Source organism: Corvus cornix, chromosome 6 (genome assembly GCF_000738735.6).
Source record: "Corvus cornix cornix isolate S_Up_H32 chromosome 6, ASM73873v5, whole genome shotgun sequence".
NCBI classification, from domain to species: Eukaryota; Metazoa; Chordata; class Aves; order Passeriformes; family Corvidae; genus Corvus; species Corvus cornix.
The window spans coordinates 35,956,326-35,974,066 of NC_046336.1; the positions used below are offsets into that span (position 1 = coordinate 35,956,326).

A 17,741-nucleotide genomic window follows, 5' to 3' on the forward strand; every position below is an offset into this window, starting at 1 on the left:
GACTCACATTTAATTCCCATTTTTGTGCTTTGCAGTGAGTGCCCACACACTCAGCACGGGTTTGCTAATGAATTTTTGCCCTTTCTGCTGCCCTCAGCCTTTGCTCACAGCCCGTCTTCCCCCACCTCTGCCAAATATTCCCTGGAAATGTTTAAACACTGACTAAAATTTTATTTTCGGTCATTCCCAGCTCCTCTTTAATGATAAATAAAGATCTAAATACAGAATATGAGTGGCTGGAGGAGTAAGGAATAGGAGAGGGTTGGGGCAGGGTCTGCTCGCCGTGCCCCTCCCTGTCCTCCCTTGGAGCTGCCAGCACCGATCCCTGTAGGAAACCCCATGAGGAGGACAGCACAGGCTCATCCTAAAGATGTCTGTGCTCAGCCAGGCAAAAAGAAGTGTAGGGGTGGGTGGTTTATGGTGAGAAGAGGTGGCTCTGCCCCAAAGGGACCTCCCCGGGACCTTTGTCATCCTGGAGCTTCCTTCCTCCCCCTTTCCTGCTTTTCTAATATTTTCTTTTCCAGCTCCTCCAGGCTGCATTAACCACAGTTTTGCCATTTTTAGGCTTTTAATCCCACTGTGCTGGGATGCTGGGAACTGTCCCAGGGAGAGGCTGATGTCGCAGAGAGGGAAACCCTGGCTGTGGTCCATGAGGTGACTCCTTTGCCGGGATGTGCGTGGGAACATCATCTACTGTGGAGTCATCACTGAGGGCTTTGCTACTCGAAATCCTTGTTTTGAAGCATTTTTCCTTCTGCCATCAGTTTTCAACATGACAGGAGAGAGAGGGAAATACGACAAGCAGGGATCAAGCAAAGACTCATTCTGGTCTGAGCAATGAAGCTCGGGAGCAGCTGCTGCTGCAATTTGTCTCCTTGATTTTCCAAGAAAAAGCAAATAATCATTGAAATGCTAAATGTGTGGAGTTGGAAAGACAGTGGGTAAATCCTTCCAGAAGGACACAGTTGAAGCTTCAACCATGTTTTCCCAGCCAACAAAGAGAAAGAAGGGAAAGCTCTTCCCTGCAGGAAAAACCCAGCCAGAAATGAGGACTGAGATGGAGGATTGCTCAGGGACAATCTCCAAAATGACATTGCTTGGGGAAAAGCTTAGAGCAACCCATCAGGACTTGTGGAAAGCAGCACTGGAGGGAGGTGGGGATGGAAAAAGGAGTGTTGTGGTGGTGTGGGTGATGCTGAAGCACATTTGTGTCATCCCATGACTTGGTCGTGCTCCTCTCCGTATTTTTAGAAACAGAGGGGTAAATAACAGCCCGAGTCTCTCAGCCCACGAGTCCCTGATGCCCTCAGCAACGTCCAGCCTTCTCACAGCTTTTTCCCCATTCCTTCCCAGAGCATCCTCCTCTCCTCACCTGCCAGGAGGTGTTGCCCCATTGCTCGACAGCAAGAACCCAGGCTCCTCAACTTCAAAAAATGGCAGTATTGCAGGATCCCAGGTGCTTTTAAGCCACGGAAGTGCTTCAGTCCCCGCTGGAATGGTGTCACTGCTGCACATGGGAACTGCTTGTGCATTAATGTTTTTTAAAGCTCCATTTTCTAACGAGCAGTTGTGGGGCCACTTCCAATATTAAAAGCGATAGGCTCATTTCCCTTCTGGACTATTCCTTCTCAGGAATTAAAAAGCAGCTGCCATCAGTGCTGTAGTAACTCTTGGGCCAGAGGAAAAAGTCTTTTCTAAGAAAAATAATCCACATACATCATCTTTCAAGAGCAAGCTGAGCACAGATTGCTTATTTAGCCCAGGTGCTGCAAGGTCTACGCTGGCAGCCCAGCCCACCATGTCTGCAATACACATATATATATATATATATATGTATATGTTTTTTGGTCACATACTTTTCATACCCTTCATTGAAACTGCTACTGGGTGCGGTGCCAGTCAGCACCCCAAATCCCTGTGCTACCCCCACGCTGCATCCCCAGGGCCATGGTGGTGCCTTTGCTGCACCCCATCTTCCTGCAGCCTCTCCCTGGTGAACTCCCTCCCCAGTGCTCCCCGTCTCCCTGCATCCCCTCCCCAGTGCATCCCTGCACCCCTTTCCCGGAGCTCCCCGTCTCCCTGCATCCCCTCCCCAGTGCATCCCTGCACCCCTTTCCCGGAGCTCCCCGTCTCCCTGCATCCCTCCCCAGTGCATCCCTGCACCCCTTTCCCGGTGCTCCCCGTCTCCCTGCATCCCCTCCCCAGTGCATCCCTGCACCCCTTTCCCGGAGCTCCCCGTCTCCCTGCATCCCCTCCCCAGTGCATCCCTGCACCCCTTTCCCGGAGCTCCCCGTCTCCCTGCATCCCCTCCCCAGTGCATCCCTGCACCCCTTTCCCGGAGCTCCTCGTCTCCCTGCATCCCCTCCCCAGTGCATCCCTGCACCCCTTTCCCGGAGCTCCCCGTCTCCCTGCATCCCCTCCCCAGTGCATCCCTGCACCCCTTTCCCGGAGCTCCCCGTCTCCCTGCATCCCCTCCCCGGCCGTTCTCCCTTCGGGGTCCCCCCGCGCCCCCGCCCTCTCCTCCCAGCCCCGCCCATCGCCGGCCCCGCCCCTCTTGGCCCCGCCCCCTCACCCCCGCCGAGTACTTTCCGTGCCCTCGGGCCCGCGCAGGGCTCCGCCCACCGACCAATGGCCTCTCTGGGCCGCCCGCCCGCTGAGCGCCGATTGGCTGTGTGAGCCCCGGGCCGGCCGGAGGGGCGCCGCGATTGGCCAGCGGCGCCGGCTGGCCCCGCCCAGCTGCTCCCCGCGCGCCCGCCCCGCCCCGCCCCGCCCGGGCGGCAGCAGCACCGCCGCCGCCGCCGCCGCCGCAGCGTGGGGCGGCTCCAGCGGCGCGATGGCGGCCACGGCGGGCAGAGCGCTGCCGCTCCTCCTCTGCGGCCGCCGCCCCGCCGCGCTCACCGCCGCCGGCCGCTTCCCGGCGCTGGGCCGGCGCCGCCAGCAGCAGCAGCAGCGACACCGGACGGTGAGTGAGGCGGCAGCCGTGTGCCCTTCAGAAGGCGGGCGCGGTGCCGCCGGGCGGCGCGGGGGCCCCGGCTCTGCGGCGGCCCCACGGCGGCCCCACGGCGGCCCCACGGCGTTTTCGTGGCGGCTCCCGGGCCTCCGTTCCGCCAGCTGCGCGCTTATTCTTAGCGCCGTCACCGGGTGAAACTTGAGCGCGGCGGGCGGCGGCAGCGGAGCCCTCCCGGCCGCGCTCCGGCAGCGCAGCTCGCGGCCCGCCTGCCCCGCGCGCCCCGGGAACGGGCGGTGCTGCCGGCGCTGCCCGGCGTTCCGGGGCCGCGCTGCCGGGGCGGGGGTCGCGGCGGGGCGCGGCCGCCAGGTGGCGCCGGGGGCCGCCGGGAGCGGGGGGGGCGCGGGGGGCGCGGAGCTCCCGCCGGGAGCGGGACCGGGAGCGGCAGCGGCGGCACCGACCCCAGCGGGCAGCGCAGCGCCTCTTCCCCCGGTTGTGTTGTTCCTCCCTTGTCTTCCCGCCCCCCCTCAAGGTCAGCCAAGGGAGAGGCGCTCGGGGGGTTTCCCACATCCCCGTCGGTGCGGCGGGTGGGAGAGGGAGGGGGACAAGGCCAGCCAGGCTCTGTTCGCTCCCTCTTCCTTGGGGGCTTTGCCAGGAAAAGAGGAGACTGGCAGCACACGGCTTCCCATGTGTCTCCGGGCGGAAAAAACCTGTAAAGGCAGCAGGTTGTGTCTTGGAGCTCGAAAGATTTGCTAAAAATACCGGGAGAGGTTTTTTTCCCTATTTTTTTCTTTTTAAACTAAGGGAACAGTGTGTAACCGTGGGATATCCTTCTGGCTTTTGCCACAATCTGTTTTATTGCTGCCTCTAAAAGAGCTTCTGTCGGAGGTGTGCACCTGTCGCTCCTTTGTTTTGCTCCAAACAAGTAATCACGGAACTGCGCGGAGCCACCGCAGTTGTGCATTAAGCAGGTGGCGGAGCGGGCTCTGAGCTCCGCTGGAGCAGCGGACACATCGCTGTGGTCCCTCGGGTGCTGTTCAAGGAGTTGTTTGTGCCCGGTATCTCTGGGGTGCCGCTCGCTCCTCGGGCGCTGCCGCTGTGTTTTGGCAGCCCCGGGATGCCGGAGGTTCCGTCGGTGTCGAGTGTCTGGATCCCGGCAGTCCCGCATTCGCGGCGCGCTCGCTCCCACGTGTGGAGTGTGACTCGTGCCGCCGTGCTGACTGCACGGTTAATCCCGGCCCCTGCTCAGGTGTGGAATGGCTTTTCCAGCTTCTGTAATTAATGTTCGAGCTGTCTCCTTTAGGGGTGCGGCCCTGGAAGTAATTTGTATTTATCTAAATTTAAATTGACCTTTGCGATTAATTTAACAGAGGCTCAGATTCGTGCTTGGTTTCGCTCCTTGGGCTAAGTGTAGCAGTAAATGTGTGAGAAAATCATAAAAAACCATTAAAAATACCGTGAATCTGCTGCGTTTGCCCGGGATGCTGAGCGGACGTGACTGAGGTGTGGGCATGTTAAAATCCTTCTGTCAGAGCCGTCTCCTTCAGGAGCTTGGGGAAGGAGGAGGATTTCACTCATGTCCTGGGTACTGATGGTTAGAAAGTTTTCCTGGCTTTAGTTGGGCTGTGCTGTTTGATTTTTTGGCAGCCTGGCTGTGCTGTTGCAGCCATTAGTTTTGGGGTTTTTTTCAACAGGGATGTTGTGGGCAGGGTGGTTTGGTTGAATCCCTGAGAACCAAGAGATTGGGTGCAAGCAGATCAGGATCCAGGGTCCTGGCAGTTCCTTTTGGCAGCGTCTGTGACGTGCCTGGTTATCCCCTCACAGCAGAGATGAGTTATCCTTTCCCTCACGCCGCACATGAGAAACTGTGCGGACCGCTGAGAGAGAGTAGAGACCAGAGAGCGGCTGAATCCTGGAATAAATGATCTCCAAGGAGAAATTAAAGCAACTGGAGCTCTTCAAAATAAAGAGAAAATCGAAAGGAGGTGTTGCCGCAAAGAAGAAGCGGAAAACCAGAAAAATCTGTGTTGAGTGGGAGAAATAATGGACTCAGAGTGTGAGAAGAGGGGTTTGGTGAGGTGCTGAGAATCTCTACTGACAGTCAGAGCAGTGAAATGCTGAATTATTTCCTGGGAAGGCTGCTCGGTCTTTGTTATCAGAGGCGGTTAGGACAGTTTAGGCTCACATCAGTCAGTTATGGCTGATGAAGATTTGATCCCGCTGTGTGATGGGACTGGGATGCACAAGCTTCCTGAGACTGTAGGTTATATTAGGAAAGGCATAGGAAGAGTTTGTATAATAGGGGTGTAATTAATAGGTTGGTTACATCAGGCATGTCTGTGCAGTGCTGTTTTCAGTTCCATCAATTCTACTTGGATACTTCTCAGGATGGCTGGTTTCTAGCAGAGCTGATAAATTAAATGGGCCTTCTTTGAAATAGGGTGGAAATGCTAGATGGTCTTATGGATGAGTTCTTTCAAAAACAATATAAATAATACTGGAAGAAACTGCACCAGTAGACCAGAGTACTGTGAGAGGACAGTGCTTTAAAACAAACAAAAAACTCCTCCAGATGGATAAAGTGCAAAGGAGGAGGTTTTGGTAACGCCAAATGGGAGAGAGGGCGAGGAGGTCCCTACTCATGAACAAATACTTGGGTTATGAAGGAACAGTTGGGAGTACAGTAATACTGGGAGACACAGGGCTTGAATGAAGCATTCACAGCTAGCCTGGGAGTTCTGCAACCTGAGGGAGTTGGGAAAGCTCAGCAGGCTCAGCATGTAGGTGTTCCTACAGGAGCAGTCCCTTAGGGAGAAAGACCACGAATGTTTATATTCTATCCCAAACAGCAGGATCACAAGGGGTGAGAGGTCTGGGGAGGGGGATGCAAGAAACTTGAATGAGAAGTTCATTCATTGATCCTGGAGTAGGGATAAGCAAGAAGAAGGAAGTTTTTACTGATATTTGTCGGTCTGCCCTCTGAGCGTGATGGTGGTGTACATTTTGGGATGGCTGGGCAGGGTGAGGAGGCCTAACCATGGAGGAGCTGGGGCTGGGGCATCCATAGCATTGGAAGAATATGACAGAGATGAATAAATGGACTTGGAGCAGAACTATCAGAGGCTGCACCTCTTTCCACTCTCCCAGCTAAGCTGCACATACATGAGAGTGGAGGAAGCCTTGCGGAAGAGGAGAGGGGAGAGTTCCCAAATGTGTTTGCAGTGGAGAGAGTGCTGGAGTGGGCTGGGGCGTTGTAATGTGAGGGGGAATGTTTGGGTGGCCACACATCCTGTTGTACAGCTTGCCCTCTGAGGAGCGTGGAGAGAGAATTAAAGTGGGGATATTCCTCAGAGGGACCTTCCTAATGGAACACGGGAAGGCCTTTCCTTGTCTCCTGCTTGTCAAAGTTGAGGGTCGGCTTCCCAAGGGCTGAGGTGTAGTGAGGCTGGGAAGCAGTACGGGAGAAGCTTCACAGGGAAGCAAGCTATAAATGGTTGTCAACTATGTGGTGGTAGACAAAATACTTAAATAAAATGCTCTGCTTTTGTGTGTCGAATGCCTAATCCTGGTGGCTTTCTTCCTGCAGAGATTAGAGGCTCCTGTTACTGCGTTTCCTGGTGCCTGTAGCCAGGGGTTGAGTCACATTGGATTGGAATGTAATCAGCTGGTGCAAAAATACCTATAGAAAATCAAGGGCTTGGCTGTGTGTGGCATTCCTGTGGTACTTCATCCTAGCAGTTCTGGGCAAATCAGGAATATTGACTCCTAGTGACGACTTCTAAGCCTAAGAAGGAAAAACTGAACCCACCTGAGCCGCAGCCAGATTTTGAGTAGGTATTGGACAACCTGCAGGTTTTTCTTTCTGTTCCAGCTGAGGACCAGGCTTACCTGTGTTGATCCATCCTCCGAGCCAAGTAGGATTTTGGTGCAGGTAGCCCAGGTTTAAGGATGTAGTGGAAAGCATATCCTGCAAAGGTCTTGCTGTGTGCCAAGGAAAGATGGGATAAGGCTCAAGAGCAGGATGCAGGGGACATCCTGCTGCGGCTGCCTTTTTCTCAGCACAGATACGACATGCATTTGGTGGGTTTTTTTCCCTATGCAGCTTTGACTTCCAGAGAACCTGTAGTTCAACAGTGTGGTCATAATTTCCTGCAGGACCACCTCAAGCCCTCACTGTCACACAAGCTACAGTTCATTGCCCTGTTGTTGCCCGGCTCTTGAAACAAATTGTCAGGTGGAGCTTGGCACCCACAGAACCCAGGCAGCGGCAGCGAGCGGCTGCAGGGCTGGTGAGACTTGGAAGACTGTGGGGTGTGTTTTTGCTGAGGATGGAAGCTGGCAGACTGGTTTAATTAACTGTACTGCTGCTTTCCTGACCTGGCATACTGCTGATTGTGATTTTCCAAGGAATGATTAAAAATTTTGGGCTTTTTTTGCTTTTTTTTTTTTTTTTTTTTTTTTTGCTTTCATGAACAAAAGCTTTCAAGGGGATGACCAGCAAATATTTTTGGATGTATGAAAGCGGCTAAAGTCAGAATTTCAGGGCTCTCTCTGAGTGAAAGAGGAGCACAATACAGTGAGGACTAGATGTTGGTTTGGGGTTTTTTGACAGTTATTTGATGATATTACCTGTTTTTATTTATTATTGATCCCATGGGAATAATAAAGACTTTGTATCTAGGGTCCGTGATGGGAAAGGAAGTTACAGTCATGATCAAGTTGATCCAGTCACTGATAAAAAAATTTCAGGGCAGGTCTTGTTCCACAAGGGGAATATTTCTCGGCTGTGCTCACACAGGAGGGTTACAGCTCTCCTGACCAGAGTTAAGTCTTGGAAAGAGAAGAAGAAACATAGTTGTTCTTTTCCTAAAGCTGTTTTAAGATTCATCTTAAAGAGGAAGCTTTCTGTGAGGTTAGGTCCCACCCAGTCTGAAGGGTGAAACGTAACTTTTATGACTTCATTTCTGATTTGTGCTATGAGTCACCGGTTTGCCATTCTATAAAATAGCATTGAGCTGACTCAAATATGCAATTTAAATTATTCTTCTGGTTGTAGGTCTGTGTAAATGTAGAAATTGTTCTAGATTTGGGTGGCTTGGTTTTTTTTAAAAAATAATTATTCATTTACTGCAGTGTCAGTTGGTGCTCAGCCACTCTTCCTAAAATCCCAACTGCTGCTTTCTGCTTCTGTGGCTGCTGGTAGGATGAGGAACTATACTTGAAAAATTTGGAATTTGTTGAAACTAGATGAAACTGTGTTCTCTGTGCTCACCATGGGGGAATACTTCTTATTTCTGGAGTGCTCTTGGCGTGAGAGACCACCTGTGATATTGCTGATGGGGATTTCATTATATTTTCACTTTTCCAGGGCAAACTACAGCAATCATGCTTTAAGGGCTGTTTTGTCCTTGAGTATTTAATGACGAAAATTAAACTACTTGGGCTTCTGCCACTAAAGATTTGGCAAAGGGTTTTCTCTCTGTTATTAGGGTCTCAATTGGTCATCAAAATGAGATGTCATCTTAATGAAGATGAAAATATGCAGCACTTGAGTGTGGTGTGGAATTAGTTTCCAGCAGGACAAGCCTGTGGGGTATGGCTTTTGTCTCATGTAAAGCACACAGAGCATGTCCACTATCTTTTTCTGCATTCTTGGCAGCTCTTAAGGAATTAGCAAATGTAGAGCTCATTTCAGCAATTTGCTTTTGTTGGCTTCCCCAGGAGGAAAGGACTGCAATGTGGAAACTCTCAATCTCTGACGCTGCCTGTTGGAATAATTAAAACTCAAATTTCACTTCGGTATGTAACTTGGGAAGGATCTACCAGTGACCAACCACCATAAAAACCAGCTCTGGGTGATTGTCAGTCTCGTACTCTGTCAGTCTTGTTGTCTTCTGCCAGAACTGATTCCTGATGATGCTGAGCTCTTTTGGATTCGCAGCTGAACCCTGCAGAAGGAACAGCAAAAGGATGTTTGCTGGCCAGGGTGCAGGTTGTGAGACATAATCAGAGTAGGAAGGAAATTAGTTGTGACAGATTATTGCAAGAGGAAATAGTTATTCACTCCACTTCAACCATTCTTTAAAAATACATCCTCATAATTTAGCTTTGTAATTTTTCTTAGATGTTTGGACTTAAGTGATGATGAGTTTTCTGCCCGGCAAAGCAACTCCAAAAATGACAGTTTTAAGTACTACTCTGACAAATGAAGATATTAAGAGAAAATGGGCTGCCCAAGATAGCACAGGAGTGATGTGGGATTTTTTTTCAACTTGCGTGTTAAAAAGAAATGTCTGGGGTCTGGATGATGGTTTTTCTATACAAATTTTCCTGCACGATTCCTGTTCTATCATTATTCATGCTTGCCACTGAGAATAGTTTGACATTCCACGTCCTGCTCGTGTTTTCTACTTCTGGACAAAACTCACATTCACACCGTGAATATGCAGTGCAGCAGCAACCTTTTAATAGTCATTTAAATTAATTGGAAACCTGTCCCAAACATCACAAAGATTCCTGGGGCGGGGAGAGACGGGAGGGAAAGCTGGCGGCAAAAGTTATTTTCTCCCTGAAATAACAGTGAAGTGAAAAACTGCAGAGATTTCCCAGGGGGAGAAAAATGTGATTCCTTTTTTGGAATGAAAATGCCCTGATTTGTCATGTGACTTGGGAAATCCTCTTGGCTTCCTGCAGAGGGGGAAAGGGTGAGTGGAAGGTTTGGTCGGGTGGTGGAGCCTGTCATGTCTGTGATGCGTGAGGGCGTCTGCAGCACGAAGGGTTCCCATGGGAGCCTCCTGCTCGCTGCAAGGCTATTCCTGTTATCCAGGGACTTGTTCCTGAGGCAGTGACAACAGAAATTTCATTGTCTAAATATTGAGTAGATTGGATAATTGCACTCGTACAGCGCTCTGTGGTTTCTTCCAAGTTTGGGGGTGTTGTATTTAAGTGGAGAGTAGGATCCTTCCCTTGGATTCAAGGGAACCAAATCCAGTGTCTCTGTTAAGAAAGAAGAGTTGCTTTATGAGCAGTGTATATTGCTAGTAATGAAACCAGCTCCAGATAGTCCCTTCTGAATTAAGGGAATATATAAAAAATTTTCACCTCTCAAAATGAGAAGCTCAAGATGAGCTGTCCTTGTGCTTCATGAGCTGCCTAGAAAACTTCTCGGTTTGGCTTTAATTCAGGCTGTGGTCAGGGCCCTGCATCACACTGCTGTTGTTGTTTCTGACCCTGGAAACCGTGGTGTTGGAGGGGAGAGGAGCCACTGCAGGTGCTGAGACATCCGTTCCTCGGTGCTTGGCTGTGTGGTGCGAGTCTCATCGCTAAGTAACGAGAAGCTGATGGTCCAAAACAGAGCTTTGGTCTGAAGCCAAAAAGCCACGGATTTCTCCGACCATAAAGTTGAAGAGAGTGCTGAGATGAATTTTAGTTTAAGGATAATTTTGTCCAAAGACAAAGACTGTGACTCAGATTCACACACGTTCTCATGGAAAATAAATCACGGTTTTGAATCAGCCACTCACTCGTGTGTGTGTGGGAGTGACCATTTCCATATTTCCTTTTGGCATTTAGTGCTCAAGAGTAATTTTAAACAAACAGTTTCACAAAGTACCTCATTATTGAGCTAGATTGAGCAGGGCAGGATATGACACCACACAGATACGGTTTTGTGAGTTGGTAAGGAAGTAGGATTTTGAGAAGAGCATTGATACTGTGCAGGCACTTGCGAAATGAATTGTTTTGTAAATAACATTTTTAACAGGTGGTGATTTTTTTTCATCTTTCCCCAAAGGTGGGTTGTTTTCTGGTGACTGTCCCTGCACACCATTCAGTTTTTCTCCACACAGCAGCTCCTTTGCTTGTGCTGAACTGGTTTTTTTTCCATTTGCAGTCAGTGGTACACACGTTGCATCCTCTGCAGGATGCCCTCCCCTCTCCCACTCCAAGCACACTGGTAACACACAGCTCCAGTTTGTGTGGAGCACACGGGGCTCTGGATCTGGGGCAGGGAGTTTGGTGGAGCTGCTGCTTTCATGACCTACTTCTTCATGGAAGTAAAAAACTGCTCTTGGTGGCTCAGATGAGAGATTTTTGGAACAATAATCAGACTCCAGTTTGATCCAGTTGTACTCCTCGAGGTTGTTCGCTGAATTATTCCAGTTTCAGTGGAAAGAAAGAGACAGGAACACCTAAGCCTAGAGCAGTGTGGCTTTTGGGATTTAAAGTAAGCCCTCTGTGCTCCTGAGGAGCTGTTTGTTGTTGTGGTCAGTCAGATGTAATTAATTTCTTCATTTGCCCTTTTGTAGAGGGGTAGGTGTGTGACTGACTCATCCTCAACACTGTAACTCCCATTTTTACTTCTGTTTAGGACATTTGGCAACACTCATAAAGCTGAATTGCTATGATTAGCCTGGCATTTTATATAATAGAGTGCACCAGAGAGAGCTGTTTGTTCTTGGAATTACGATGTCGAAGTACCACAGTAGTTTCCAGGGCAGCATTTACATAATTCGTGTGGATTTCCAGGTTAGGGGGAATGCACGTTGCCATGTGACAGGCGGATCTCAGGAATATCTTCACGTTCCCAGTGTATCTGCAGTAGCCAGTGCATGGGTTTGATGGCACTGCAAGAGCTCTGCTTGCCTCCTTCAGGAGCTGAGGATGCTCCAGGCAGGGTTCTGACCCATAAACACTTCCAAGCTTCCCTACAGCCTTGGGAATGTGGAAATACGTGCGTGGCCTGCAGGCACATGGAGGAAGCTGAATTCCTGCTGTAGCCCTGCAATCCCAGAGAGGACGTGGAGACCCCACTGGGTGGGTGTCAAGTCCATGTTTTCTCAATTTCCTTGGCTGAAAAGTTAAGTCAGCCCTTACCTCCTTTCCACGGAGCAGCCCCCCCAAACCCCGCCTCTGTTTTCTCTTAATTTCTTTTTATGTGCTCCAGCTCTGTTGCTCTGCCTCCTCCAAGCTTTTCCAAAGAAAACTAATAAAAAAATAATAGTAAAGCTTTTGGCCTTCTATTGTCATGCTTTTCATTTTCATAATACCAACTAGCATCCCATGAGTTGATTTTAGGTTAGGCTAATTTAGTTCTCAAGTGTATTTCCCTTTTTTTGCCATTTGTGAGCACAGGGTAGTTTTAGTATTATTTTGGCCATGATTTGCCTTGGAAAAAGCATTCTCTGGAACACTTTAATACAGTTATTAAATAACTGTAAATGGCCAAGCTGCTAGAAAGCAGCTTGGCTGACCACATATGCATGAAACTTACTTAATCCTAAGTGATTAAACTTGAATTTTATGGGCTGTGTTTACAGCCACAGTTCTCCAGCTCTGATTACATCTCTGTGCTGCTTGAACCTTAATATTAATTTTCAGTCCTGATGATCACTGAGTTGTGTGAGGCTTTTCCCATGGCCAGGTCTACCTCAGTCTGGTTTCTGAAGAAATATAACAGTCAAAATAGAAGAAAAGACGTGGTTTTTTGTTGCTGCCGTTACTGTATCTTCCTCCTGCTGCTCTGGTGTTGTGCTGAGTCTCAACCTCTGCTCTAGGCTGTTTGAGATGCATGAAGAGCTCGTACAGAAACATGAGAGAAATCCATGCAACTTCTTGGTAGAGAAATTTTGATTTATTGCATATTACCTGAGTGCAAAACCCTTCCAGCTTGTGCTGTGAAAAATATCTGCCCATTACCTTGCAGATCCGAAGAGCATCACCCAAGTTGGAAGGACATTGTGAGTATAATAACTTCATGTTTTTGAGATCCGTTAATGAAGTTCAGGTTGTGTGATATTCAAAGTCAGCTCGCTAACTTGCTGATCCGTGTGAAGAAATCCCACTGACTCACTGGGAAGGTGGTTATTTCCCAAAATCAAGGGCAAGGACAGTTGCAGGCAGACAAAAATAATGGGGGTGGGAACAAAGTGGATGAAAAATAGGATGCACTTGAGCTGTTGTCATCTGTTCATATTCCACTTTGCCATCTATCACTATTACTGTAATAAGTACAGGAATTTGAAGGCACATCAGAGCTCTTCAGTGACTTCTTCTGTATTCCTGATTCATATTCTGGGAATTTTGGTGCAAAGATGCTGTTCTTGTTCATCCCTTGGTCTTTCTGGTGCTGTTGCTGCAAGGTTACCTTCCCCTCCTTGTTGAATAATAGTGATAAACACAGTTCTTCCCCTGTGCAAAGGCTTTTCTCTTCTAGTAGGGTTTTTTTTTCCCCTCATCCTTGCTGTGAGAACAAGACTACCAAGTCATTTTGGGGCTATTGATTGCACTTTTTCACAAGAGACTGAAGGAGAAGAACCTTAATGAAAAGTCTTTTAACTTTTAACTTTTAACAGTTATAATTGCTGTTGGCAGCTTTAATTGTGATGTGGCTTTTCCAGGTAGATAATCTGATAGGAGAAGGATAACCAGGCTCTGACTAGACACTTGCTTCATTTCAGCCCACAGCTCTGACCAGCCATTAATTTTCTTTCCCTCTCCACAGTAACTAGTGTGGAGCTATGAAGCTCAGAGGTTGAACACAGTATATTAATTAACCCTTGTGTCCAGGAGAGAGCAGATGGGAATGCTGGCCTTCAGGATGCCCTCCTGTGAGAGTGCAAATCATCTGCCTTTTGGCCAGCTGCTGTTCATAAAGTATTTCCTTTATAGAAAAGCTTTTAAGTAATATTCAGGTAGGATTCAGAATAAAAAAGTTGCATAAAACGTGTGCCACTTTGCTGCTGAAGCTGCTTGTTTCTTTTTCCCTTAGTAGGGCTAAGTAGCAGTGGCTGGCAAGATTAATTTTATATAATGTGCTGATCTAGCACTCCAGAGCCTCCAGTGGTAAATAATTTTCTCCCTGTCCTCTCCCTTTTCTTCTGTCTTCCACCAAGTTTAGTTTCTAAGGCACAAACCCAAACAGAATATGTAGAGGTGTAGAATGTCTGCTTCATCCAGCACAAGCCATTAATCCCCCTCTGCACAGTTTTACATTTCTTGATTACAAATGAATTTTTTGATCAATAATTAGCAAAAACTTGGAAGGGAATGCAAGTGAAATAGCAAAAAGTAAACAAGCATGTCTTAGAACGTAGTTGGTTGAATCATCTCCTTCAGACATTTGACTGGTGATAATTTTCAGACTGAATTTCCACTCTTACTTCCTAGACCCCCACTGAGCGGTTTTGGGGGAATCTCAAACTTCTGGGGGCAGTTTTAACTCAGAGTAGGCTGAAACTGAGTTTTAAAAGACAGCTTTGAAGATAACTGATTTCCAAACAAACATCTTCTCTTTACTGTGCTTGTGTTAAGATCATCCTAGTTTAGAACAATAATCTGGAATTACTGTCAGTGAAACAGTAATCTGGCAGAGTGCAGATTTAAATGGATACTGCTAACAAATCGCTGGCAGTGAACTGAGCAGAGCTTCAGCATCAAAATATTTCCGGCTTTCTTGTAGTTTTCAGAGTTGCTTTGCATTTTGCTGATTATTTCACAGTGGAGACAGTGGAAAATGACTTGTGTTTTTTGAGTTTTAGGGCCACCATGAATTTTTTTGCCCTCTCTTGGTTTCCTTGAGTGTGTTTTTTGGCGAAGAACTGCTTTGCCAGGCATCCATTGTGAAACTGGAAACACTGGGCCGTACACAACCTCACCAGTTTTGCGGTTGCAGTTGTAGGATGCTCCGATTTGTATCTGTTTGTTCTGGGAAAAGTTACTGTTTGGGTTGGAGGATGGCAAAAACTGGTGTTTTCCTGTCCCTCTGTCAGTCAGGGCATGCAGAAGGAGCAGCTGGTTGTTCTCCTGGAGGAGTCAGCGTGGAGTGGAAGGCAGGAGGTGCAGGGTGGCCCCGGGGTAACGCCGTAGTCGCCGCTGGCAGAGAGAGGCCTGGAGGAAGGAATTTTTGCAGTTCCTGTGCAAGCAGGTGATTTGCCTTTATGAATCCTTCCTTGTCTGGGTGCAGAAGAGCTTTTCAGGGAAGGCTGAGGTGGCTGTGCGGATTCTCTCAGGTTTTCTGTGAGTAAATATTTAGTTTCTAAGAATCACTGCCCTTTGAGTGGTGACTGTGAGTCCCTTCCAGAGAAAAGGGCTGCTTGGACCTCTTGGAGGACTTTTGGCCTCTGACATTAAACTTGCTCTTTGTTCCCATTTGGAAACTCTTCTTTGGGATTGCAGAGTAGTTCCTGTTGCAAGTGTGAGCTGTGAAGAAGGAAGTTTAGCTGCTGAGCATCCCTGACTCCAGGATCCTGCAAACAGATGGACACTGGGCTGGTTGGGAACAGGGTGTCTTAGTGCAGCTTGTGTGGCTTCCAGGGGCTAAGTAGGAATGGATTGTGGTTTAATGCCACTAAATGGGAAAAAAATGTAATTAGTGTTACATTTACTCTGTATAGGTACATACCACTTAACATACAACTGTGTTTTCAGAGCAGTTTTCCTCCATCTCATAATACCAACCATAAAAATTCTACTTCTGTAGCATGGCCATAAAAAATAATGACCTATTCCAACGTGCTATTGCATTCCTGAGCTTTAGGAAGTGTCTCTGTGGTGTCAAATCTGCACTTGGGGCTGTGCTGTGGAGCACCAGGGTTGGAGCTTGATTTGTATGCAAGGGAGCGATGCTGGGGTGGTTGCTGCTGCAGAGAAGGAGGCAATTTGTGTGTGCTTCAGGAAAGAGCAGGGAGCTTGAAGGGCAGAGCTGCTTGCTGGCTGGGGAAGCTATCCCTCTTTTCCAGCACCTCCAAGGAGGGGAATTTATGTTTCTTCCAATATTGTGTGCCTCTTCTACCACTGCAGCATTTAACTGGGCATTCTCTCCATCCACTGTCTAGTAAACATTTATTTAGCAAGTTCTAAGGCAAAAATCCACAAACTGTTAGGATAGAGATTAAACCAATTAACAGCTTTGCTAATATATCACAGAATCCTAGAATGGCCTGGGTTGGAAGGGACCTTAAAGCCCATCCCATTCCAGCCCCTGCCATGGGCAGGGACACCTCCCACCATCCCAGGCTGCTCCAAGCCCCAGTGTCCAGCCTGGCCTTGGGCACTGCTAGGGATCCAGGGGCAGCCCCAGCTGCTCTGGGCACCCTGTGCCAGGGCCTGCCCACCCTGCCAGGGAACAATTCCTTCCCAATATCCCAGCTAAATCTCTCCTCTGTCGGTTTAAAGCCATTCCTCCTTGTCCTGTTACTCCACGCAGCTGTAGAAAGTCACTCTCCCTCTTTTTTATAACCCCCCTTTAAAGCACTGGAAGGAACTCCAGGTTTCCCTGGAACTTTTTCTTCTCCAGGCTGAACAGCCCCGGCTCTCCCAGCCTGTATGAAGGGAATTGGTTTTAGAAATAATTAACAAGGGGGAACACAACAGTCCCCCCAAATGGGGGTTTTTGTGTCCCCTCAGCAGCTTTGCTCAGTGCCCAGATCAAAACCAGCTGGGCAGAGGATGGCAGCCCCACCCTGGTGGGTTTGAAGAGATGGTTCCCACCTGGCCCCGGGGGCTGGAGAGGCTTTGTGCCCATTAGGGGAATGAGGAACAGCTGGGTGTGGAGCAGCCTAATGAGGGGCAGCTGCCCCGGGGCCCAGGTGAGGGTGGTGAGCAGGATAAAAAGGCTGGGAGAGCATCTCTCCCTCTTTTGGTGCTGCCTCAGTTCTTCTCTTTCCTCAGCAGGGAGCGTGTGGTGAGTGATACCTGTTATTTCTGCCTGCAGGGTTTTGGGCTGGAATTAGCTTTCTGTGTTACTTAATGTGTTGTGTTGTAATTATCTGGCATTTCAAGTCTCACCTTCACGTATTGGGCCAGAGCTTGGGATGTGTATTGTGAGTGCTCAGCAACTGGGAGAACTAAACTTTCTGCAGAGAAAGGAAGTGCCCTTTACCACCAGGATAGACCTGGGGGAAGTGAGGTTTTTGTCTTACAAGCCTTGTTTTCTTCTCCAGCCTTTCCCCACACCTTAAAGAGAGTACCTAACAAAGTTGAGAACTGTGTCAGGGATGGTTTTGGTGCTTCTTACCCTTGTTTATACTTTAGTAGTAACTCCAGGAAAAATGTCTCAATTCAGGAGAAAACGTGGGGAAGCTTTACAACCAGCCTGGTGTCTTGGTTATGTGTGTGCTTAGATCAGAATGAGCCTTTTATATTGGCAGGGTAAGGGACAAAGAAATGCCTTTTTAAGCATGTCAGTGGCTGGATAAAGTAAATAAAGGTGAAGGCACGCAAATATTTGTCTGCTGTTTGGGTTGTGTGTGATAGGGTGCTGGATATGGTGGTGAAAAATTCCTCCTTTTTGTGTACAAAGTCAGTTTTATTCTGACTGCAAGCTAACAAATAGGTCAATATTAAAATTCTGCTGTCACCTTTTCAAGGAAATTATGTAGGCAGGATTATCTGGCTTTTCCTAGAGATAGATGTCTAAACAATTGTCACTAGCAGATGGTTTGGGTAAGGCTTTCTTAAAAATGTCAAGTTGTTTTTCTCGTGACAAAGTTCAAGTCAACTAAACCTGATTTAATTAGGTGTGGAGATATTCCTGCTTCAAAATGGGCTCATGGAATAGGTTTCCTTTTCCTCCTTTTGCCAAGCCGAGTGTGGAAGCTGTGCCTGAGCACAGGACACAGCACCTGAATGATTCTGGTGGCAGTGTGACCATGTGAGAGCTTGGGGGAATGAAAACTCGAGTGAAATTCACAGATGATTCAAAGTTTAAAGGGCACTGGGATAAATCCGAGTACCAGTGGGTGGTATTGTGGTGTGAAAAGTTACTATGGGCAACTCCTTAGCTGAAATTGCATCC

General features: G+C 48.4%; 1 protein-coding gene across 1 annotated transcript in view; it reads left to right on the forward strand.

Annotated features, from left to right (window-relative positions):
* The first annotated feature begins 2,833 nt into the window (after positions 1–2,833).
* MCU (mitochondrial calcium uniporter) overlaps positions 2,834–17,741 on the forward strand; it is a 77,042-nt gene continuing 62,134 nt past the window's right edge. The window contains exon 1 of the mRNA XM_039553863.1: positions 2,834–2,962. Within this exon, the coding sequence (XP_039409797.1) occupies positions 2,834–2,962 (129 nt within the window). The remainder of the gene's footprint in view (positions 2,963–17,741) is intronic.